Below are 9,695 nucleotides of genomic sequence, written 5' to 3' on the forward strand. Positions count from 1 at the left end.
CGTCCGTCATCCGGCCGCAGCAGACTCTGTCCTCCGCGGTCCTGGTGCTCCAGGTCAGCCAGCCAGAGAGTCTGCCTCGGCGGACGGACACTCTGCGGCGGGCGGCTGTGGCATGACTGTGTGTGTCTCTTGCACCGCGGATGAGAGCGGGGCGACTGGTTTATGCTCTGTCTGATCCCTCAGCGGGGGGTCAGACTCGGCTCATTTTGGTCAATGGGAAAGGGGCCAAATGCCGATTGTTAGGTAGGTCGACCCGCGTTTAAAAAACCCGCGTCGACCCGCTAATTTTAGTGGGAAAACGGCTTAAAGGAGCTGCTCAGTGCTGCCACAGTGTTACCCACCACCACCACAGGGGACATCTTTTAACAGAGCTGGCCTTCTTGATAAGTCACAATACACAATAATAAATAAACAATGATGAATAAGCTTAGAAGTCTCCTGTTCTTACTTTGCATGCCTAAGAACTGAGTTAGGACAGTGATCCATGTAAGACAGAGCTACATAGGAGGAGGAAGCTGGGAGAGTTTACATCAGGTAGGCTACAAGGTTTCAGAAACCAGTAACTTTTTTAGGACCCCACCCCAATCTAATATTATACAACCAGGTTGTATCCCCCAAGGAAAAGTGAACAGAGCTAAACATTATGTATGATTTTTTTTCTTACTGTAAAACCCGTTTGCTTTCTGTTTGGTTTTCTAAATGAAAAGTGTGGTTATGGATAAAACCAATGATGATTAAAGGATAATTAAGTTAATGTCAAAAAGGACATAGATGATGTCATTTTCTAAAAACACTTTGCTTTGTTTGCTTTCCCGTACTGCTAACTTAAAATGGCAGACTAGCCAGCTGTCAACACTCCTCTCATTGTCTCCTGCTCCACCCAATTTGCATCAGGGAAGCAAATTGTGTCCTCAAGGGTGACAACCAAGTTGACAGTCCCAAACACAAATCCATTTGTTCTCTCTTTCAGTTTCAAAGGAGGCACCAAAATTACCTCTGGCAAAAATATGAAAATTAGTAAGTGCAAAATACAATATAAAAGACATACTTTTTTATAAATAAACAATGAACAGCAATAATGTTTACATCATCAGATATAAGACAAAATGCAGTAGTATGACTGAAATATTGTACAGTTATAGGTCCACTTTGCCGCCTAAGAACTGAGTTAGGGCCGAGATATACTTGCTGTAAACAACGCGAACGCGAGCGCATCATGGCTGCCACGCGTTACCTGCATCCGTTTGATGCGTCGGCCGCGACCAAACACACACCTCGACGCGAGGTGACGCGACGCAGGTAACGCGTGGCAGCCATGATGCACTCGCGTTGTTTACAGCAAGTATATCACGGCCTTTAGGACAATGATTCATGTAAGGCAAAGCTAAGAGGAGGGAGCTGGGAGAGTTTAAATCAGGTAGGCTCCGAAGAGGATAGACAAGGTTGCAGAAACCACCCCTAACTAATATCATGTAACCAGGTTGTTTCCCCTGGAGAAAATTGTGAAACTAGTGATGCTATGGTAAATGTGCTAAACATTAGGACTATGTATGTTTTTTATTTCTCAAAACACTTTTGCTTTCTGTTTGGTTTTATAAAATAAAAGTGCACTTGTGGATAAAACCTGTGATGATTAAAGGATTATTAAATTAAAAGTGAAGCCAAACAAGGACACAGATGGTGTTGTTTACTTGAAACACATTGCTTTGTTTTCTTTCACATACTCCTCACATCATATAAAAACTGGTTTGATCCAAACAAAGTCAACATCTCATGACTAAAATGCTGATGATGGGACCTGTGATGTGAATGTGGGTTGAACTTTATTGATTTAAAAGAGCAGACAAACATGTAACAGAGAAAGAGTAAACAGAACCATTACTGGGTGTGGGGTGTTTGGGAAGTTGTTACATAAGTAATCTTCTGATCATGCAGGTGGCTTGATGCAGCCAGCTCAACAGGTGTTAACCAGTCTTATTGAAGATGAGCGACTGGTGTGAAATTACAGTGGATTCCCTGAGCAGCATTTTAAACTATAAAATCAAGCGTAGCGTTAGTTCTGGCAGGCCACGACGTCAAGCTCTAAATCAGCATCACCAGCGTAGCTGTCAACACCGAGCAGATCAGCTGATGGCTCAGCTGACTCCCTCACACATGCACTGACGCACACAGACACACCCCGGACTACCTCAATATATATTGCAATATCCAACTACCTCAACGTACTGTGCAATATACACAATTCACTGTGCTATATACTGTGCATATAATTAATTTTTATCTATTTATTTTTATATTATTGAAAGTGTTTTTATATTGTATTTTTATGGTAGGCTATTGCTTGTTTGCACTGAAGGGGGGGGCTCTAATTTCGTTATACAGAGAGTATAATGACAAAAAAAAGGCATTCTGAAATGCACGACCGGGAGGAGGCTCAGCAAAACAGCGGACGTGACCAGTCTTGAAGATTCGCTAAATGATGCAATTACAAATCGATGAAAGTCGTATTTTAATCAACTGCGCTGATCAGAGCGGTGTCCCTAGCAACGGTCTGTTATACTTGACGACGGTCATTATAAAGAAATAACGGACCGTAGAACGCAGCGATGGACCAATCAGAGAGCAGCATTCAATAGAGCCGTGTAATAATGTTGCTGCAACATGTGATCTGTCGGATTTTGGGCCGAGCCCGTCTCTCGCAGTGGTGGGGGCACGTCGGGGCATGTGACCAAGGGGGAGCCAGGTCATTTCAAAAGGCTACATAAATTATTATTATTATTATTTGTTAAATGTTGAAGGGCTACTGACAGGCCTTCACACATGCAAAAAAAAAAGAGCACAGACAAAAGGGCACTTTGGGCATCATGCCCCCCCCCACCCCCCCCACCCCACAGGAGGACGTTAGCCATGTATGCTTTTTTTTTTTTTTTTTACTTCCCCATACTGCTTTGATCTATCAAAACTGCTTTTATCCAAACACAACCAAATGTCTTATGACTGTAAAACTAAAGTGAAACGATATTGACCAGTTACAGTGCTGCTGTGTTACATGTGATATGGCTGTGGGTGGAGCTTTATTGATTTAAAAGAGCAGACAGACGCATTACAGAGATCAAGAGATGACACCAGTGCTGGACATAACAGTGAGTACAGAAAATGAAATAACATCAAGTAATAGAAACATAACTGTGTGTGGGTGTCAGTGGTGTTTTCTATTAACAGCAGTGAAATAGGTAAAGTTGTTCAGTAATCTTCTGACCAAGAAATATTTATGTGATTCCACATGTCACACAATTCAGTTCTTGTTAATAATTCATGTGATTGATGTGAAATGTCAGTGGATTCCCTGGATTTTTTTTAAAGTATATTTTTGGGCTTTTTATGCCTTTATTGGATAGTATAGTCGAGAAAGACAGGTAATGGGGAGGCAGAGACGGGGGAGTGACATTCAGTAGGGACACCCGCCGTGGGATTTGAACCGGAGCCAGCTGCAGCGAGGACTATAGCCTCTACATACATGGTTTTCCTGCTAAACCTACTGAGCCACTTTTACAATTAAAAGTTTTTTAAATAGTTAAACTCATGTATGTGTTTTCTGAAATCTTGTTTTATTGTTTTGTTGTTCTGTCTTGTCTATTTGTCTTTTGAAATTCTATTTTTTTTTTCAAGTTTTGAATAGTTTTTGTTGTTCAACCAATCACAACAGACCTTCATTATGATTGTAGTGACCAGTCCGATTTGTGTGTTAGAGACGGAGCAGCCGGGAATTTTTCACACCCTGTGTTTCTTTTGTGTAGGTCAAACCTGATCAGTAACATCATATAGGTGTGACTATTCTGCATCAACAACATGGCTGAACGTCCAACAAGAAAAAAAGAAGAGAAAGCATTTCCAGTGGAGTTGCTTAAAGATTACGAAAAATATAGAGCAGAGGAATTGCGTCAGTACGAGGAAAAAAAAAAGAAATTTCAAGGTTGGTTTTCTGGTTTGGTAGATTAAATAAATAGTAGAGCTGCTTTAACCCAGGACATTCTTTATGCTATGTTGTGAGAAATGATAATATCAAGACTGTCTCCTCATAATAAATGTCATGTTTTACAGGACTGCTATTAAGTTTTTCCTCTTTACACAGACAAAAAGATCACTGTTATCAGTTATCATTTCACTGCTGATGATGATGATGACGATGCACACAGGAAACCAGGAGAGAGGTGAGTGGCTGTCCATAACATTCAGAATAATAATTATTGATGGAAGGAGGCAAGGCAAGGCAATTTTATTTGTATAGCCCGATTTTACAGTTTGTCTCAAAGGGCTTTACATGGCATCATAACAACGTCCTCTGTCCTTAGACCCTCACATCGACTGAGAAAAGACTCCATAGAAAGGTACGGTATATAAAAAGCTCATTCCTATGAAGAAGTAGCACTAGTTCTGTGCATCATCCGCCTCTTTCAGAGTTTAAACTAACCTATCTCTTCTATTGATTTTTGTCTTTCTTTGTAAACATCTGAAAATGCTGTGCACACTGAGCCACAGGGCAAAGAGCAGCCCAAGGTAATGTACCACATCACAGGGTTTTTAGTATGGAGTCAGGTGATGCAAAAACAGACAAATCACAAGAACATTTAGGAAACATATTGTAATTTTGGATAAAATGCTGCAAACATACCACTATCAAACCAACTTACTAGAGCAACTTTTGTAACAAAACATGTCCCAACCATGTTCATCACTTTTTGTGCTCCAAGGAAATACTTCAGCTCTGAACATCTGCTCAGTGAATTGGGCTCTTTTATCTTCTGAGATGACATGGACTAAAAAGGGGGAAAAACAACGGTGTGCATGTTCCTGCTTCATGCCAAGTCATCTATTGGGAAGGAAATATAGGAAGCTGTAAAGAAAATGACACTAAACTTTTGTGGATACAGTAATAAGCAAACTGGATGTGTTTTATTCTACTGCTTCCTGACAGGTGTTTAATGATCCCATCCACGGCCATGTGAAGTTACACCCACTTCTGGTCAAAATCATAAACACACCTCAGTTTGACAGACTGCGACACATCAAACAGCTTGGAGGGGCCTACTATGTTTTCCCTGGAGCCTGCCACAACCGCTTTGAACACTCAATTGGGTATGTCCATGTGTTTTCAGACATGTACTGTATCCAATGGTAATCACATCACGTTGAAAGACATCTATTTGCAGTAATGCACTAATAAAAGTGTGTGTGTGTGTGTGTGTGTGTGTGTGTGTGTGTGTGTGTGTGTGTGTGTGTGTGTGTGTGTGTGTGTGTGTGTGTGTGTGTGTGTGTGTGTGTGTGTGTGTGTGTGTGTGTGTGTGTGTGTGTGTTGTATATGGTCTCACAGGGTGGCACACTTAGCGGGAGAATTTGCAAAAGCTCTACAATCAAAGCAGCCTGAACTCGACATCACTGACAGAGACGTCCTTTGTGTGCAAATTGCAGGTCTTTGCCATGACCTGGGTGAGTGACACACATTTTAAAATGAATAATGATCTAATCAGTTTTTTTTACTGATAAGATTATTTTGCATTTGTTTCTGGGTATTTAGGACATGGGCCCTTTTCCCATCTGTTTGATCAAAAGTTCATCCCCAAGACACCTAAAGGTAAAATGTGGAAGGTAAGAAACAGTTCAACTATTTCTGATCACTGTAAAATATATACTATTTAATAACAAAGATTAGATATATGTAGAAGAAAAGCTACAAGCAGGAAGCTAATCATTGTGATATGATGTTGTTTATATAGGTTCATCAAGGTAAAGAGTGGAAGGTAAGAAACAGTCCAACTATTTCTGTTCTTTTTGAAATATGACTTAATATTTAGACAAAAGCTACAAGCAGGAAGCTAATCATCGGGATATATAACCAATATAATGATGTTGTTTATACAATAGGATTGTGCATCTCACAGAGCCGCCAAAGCCTGATTTTTCCTGTCACTATTATTTCCTAAGCAGCTTGGGCTGTAAGTGTTGCATGCCTGTGTTAGAAGCAGGCTGTATGCACTACAAGGCTCATGGTTATTATGTGAATTATGACCACAGATGGACAAACTGGAGTGACTAGACAGTGCTCCTAGACAAGAATTCTCATGTGTATTTTTTTTTTTTTTTTTTAGTATATTTTTGCCATTATTTGATAGTACATAGTGAGATAGACAGGAAAGGGGGAGGCAGAGAGAGGGGAATGACATGCAGGAAAGGTCTGCCTGACGCGGGATTCGAACCACCTCTACGTGGGGCGGCCGCTTTAACCACTGCGCCACGCACCGCCCCATGTTCTGTGTATTTTGTCATGTTTGGGGAAGTTCTTTCAGCTGAAGCCATATGATTTTTCACTTTGAAAATGCGATCATGTACATTATTGTACTCATATACCGGTAAATTAAATGAGTCTATGTATGTTACAGCATGAGGAGAATTCTCTAAAGATGTTTGACCACATGGTTGTGGAAAATAACTTGGAGGAAGTGATGAAGCAGTACAACCTGAAGCCAGAAGAGGACATAAAAGTCATCAAGGAGATGATGACTGGAAAACCTCTGACGCCTGCTACAGGAGAGCAGGTAGCCTACCTGTTGTGAATGTCAGTATCAGTATCATCATTGCTACGTCAGCCAGTGTTTCATGTCACTGTTGCTCTGTCATCACAACAGTGGCCGAAAAAACGTCAAGGCAAGGACATGTCCTTCCTCTATGAAATTGTGGCCAACAAAATAAATGAAATTGATGTGGACAAGTTTGACTACTTTGCCAGGTGAACTACTTGAGAAATATTCACTTTTTGAGTGATGAATTGAAAATGTATCGATACTCCTGAACAAATAAAATACTCTCTTGACTGTTTTGCAATATGCAGCATTCATTTGGGTGATCGGGTAGTGACTCACCATGATGAGTGTTTTTTTCTCTCCTCTCATATCTTCTCTCTCTCAGGGACTGCCACCACCTGGGCATCCAGAACCACTTTGACCATCAGCGCTTCTTCCTGTTTGCCAGAGTGTGTGAGGTGGATGGGAGGAGGCACATCTGTGTGAGAGACAAGGTGGTAACAATGTTACTGTACTACTGCATTTCTTCTTCTTTTCTTTTCTGCTGCTATTGTTAGGGTTTGGTTTGACATGAAACAACAATCCTTTAATCTAGTGAGTTGTGACTAACCTACAGCCAATAATCTCCACAGGAGGTGCACAATCTGTATGAGATGTTCTATGCAAGATGCAGTTTCCACAGAAAAGCCTATCAGCACAAGGTGAACAGCCTCATACAGACCATGTAAGTACCTACGCTTGCACCCTGTGTTACTTTATATCATTACCTTGGTCTTCTTTCTGATGAAGGTCATTTCCACTTCATCATGGTGGTTTACTCTTTTGTATGGTCTACAGAAAAACATTTTCAAAAGTCACAATATTGGGTGTGTTTATCTAGGATCAGAGATGCCCTCTTAAAAGCAGATGATACCCTCAAGATCTCCGCAGCCATAGATGACATGAAGGCCTACACCAAACTGACAGGTCAGCAGATATCACTATATACTGACAACTCATGATTGAACAATATTAAGATACAGTGAGTGCATAGGATACATGTACCACCTGCACAGAGAGACAGTAAGGTAGCCTCTATCATTGTACTGCAACAGAAAACCACCAAATTATTTCATGTTAAGAACACATATGCTATGACTGATATAAAATAATATCTGCAAACCACTTATAGTGTTATAAGTTAAGTTATTTATTGGTGAAACACTGAATGAAATAGTCTGTTCAACTCACCTGCATGTCCTCCACCCTTATTTTTATTTTTATCTTTTTTTGTAGATCAAGTGTTTGAAGAAATACTCCGCTCTCTCTCTCCCTTGAAAGACATGGCAGATTCTAAAGAGATTCTCACCAGGATCATCAGCCGAGACCTCTATAAGTGTGTAGGCGAAATTCTGACAGAGACCAAAGAAATGACTAAGGTGTGCACCAACGTTTTTGTGTCTGTGTTGCATTACATGTCTGTTTTATACTGATGTGAACATTGATTTTATTTAAACAAAGCTGAGTCCCATCTAGAGACTAGAGAGATACTTCAGACACATCCCTGTTTATCAAGAGTTACATAAAATATTAATATTTTGCATGAACTTTTGTCATCATTGTTGTATGAAGTTTTATTATATTAATGGCTTAAAACACTTTTGTAAAGGTCACATTAACCTTAACCTTTGACCACCAAAATCAGTTTGTGGAGTCCCGCAAAATAAAATAAAAATCTAAAAATCTAAATAACAGATTATTGTGGTCATACGTATTTTTGCCATATTTTGGATTCTCCCCCTCTCTCCCCCTCCATCAGATGGTGAAGAAGCACTGGAAAGCTAGCTTTAGCTCGGATAAAAAAGATGGGCTGACAAAAGCTGACTTTGCAGTTGTGGTAAGGTTTTTGTCTTATCACCTCACTTTTAATAAAACCTTGAGTTTTGTTGACTCTCTGTTGTGGAATCTCTTATAAAAAATTATGTCCATCTCTCATTCCTCTTTTAGGTCACCTCTCTTGATTATGGGGATGATGAGAATGATCCCATCAAGAAAGTGTATTTCTACAGCAAACAAGATCCCGACAATGCAAAACTAATCGACACAGACAAGGTCAGACCCTTTCTGATCTTTTTTGCATGAGCTGTTATTGTATATTTATCCCTGCGGAAGTCTCTGCAACATTTCTCCTCTCAAACTGCTGTTATTCTTCGCAGGTATCCAGGCTTCTCCCAGTGTACTTTTCAGAGTGGTCTATCAGGATTTACTTCAAGAAAAATGATGAAACAAGTCTCATGGATGCTGAGAGGCACTTTGAACAGTGGTGCAGTCGTCCATGAAAGGTAATGTTAAAAAAGGTGCTTAAGCATAGGTTAAGTTAGGAACATTAGGATGGGGATATGAGCAGGTAAAAGTCATTACATGCTGTGAGCTTCTGATCTTGCAGTTGAAAGAAAAGCGTTTAACTACCTCTTAAAGTCAGTTTTCCAGTGCAGTCTAGTGACCTGCTTCAGTTACCATGTATTTCACCTTTCTCCAGGTAAACTCTAAACTGCACTACTCTACTTATTAATGCACTTAACTGTGTTGTCTTTGTTTGCATACAGGATGAAAACCAAGAACTCATCGCTCAGTGAAATACTTCAGATCAAGACGTAGGAACATACATTCTCAAACTCATTGGTGATTAACAATAATTAAGAGCATCACTGAGGATTAAACAACAACATTTTATTTTTTACTTCTTCATGAGCTCTTTTAGACTATACTTTCCATCTGTAGCTATATGTGTCACATTTAAACTAAATCACTCTTTGTACAAAAAAACCCTGTGTGTTGTGAACCATCTATCAGCGTAATTTTAACAGTCTGAAGTCAGAAAGTGGACATGGTGAGTTTCAGAGCTCTGTTTTATCCAATTGTTAGTCACATTGATTGTTCTGCAGAGCTTTGAAGAGAGGAAAATAAAATCTGGAAACAAAAGTACAACTGATATGATTGTGACACTGAAGCACTAGCAACATGCATAATGGAGCCTGACAAAGTGAATTTGTGGTTGGGGATTTTGGATATTAGTTTTTAATCTTAAATCGTGTGGGTTAACATGGAAATCTGATATCATTTTGGTGGTTACTGTAG

General features: G+C 40.0%; 1 protein-coding gene across 1 annotated transcript; it reads left to right on the forward strand.

The window, feature by feature from the left end:
* Positions 1–1,216: 1,216 nt before the first annotated feature.
* Positions 1,217–9,193, forward strand: LOC310988109 (deoxynucleoside triphosphate triphosphohydrolase SAMHD1-like; the record flags this gene model as incomplete). The annotated part of the gene is made up of 13 exons (XM_083974623.1): positions 1,217–1,285; positions 4,976–5,136; positions 5,372–5,487; positions 5,576–5,646; positions 6,438–6,593; positions 6,684–6,784; positions 6,964–7,075; positions 7,211–7,302; positions 7,459–7,544; positions 7,854–7,996; positions 8,377–8,454; positions 8,565–8,669; positions 9,164–9,193. The coding sequence occupies 13 exons, from the start codon at positions 1,217–1,219 to the stop codon at positions 9,191–9,193; spliced, it is 1,320 nt and encodes a 439-aa protein (XP_083830749.1).
* Between the last annotated feature and the right edge of the window lie 502 nt (positions 9,194–9,695).

Source organism: Trachurus trachurus, assembly GCF_905171665.1.
Source record: "Trachurus trachurus genome assembly, chromosome: 7".
Lineage (NCBI taxonomy): Eukaryota > Metazoa > Chordata > Actinopteri > Carangiformes > Carangidae > Trachurus > Trachurus trachurus.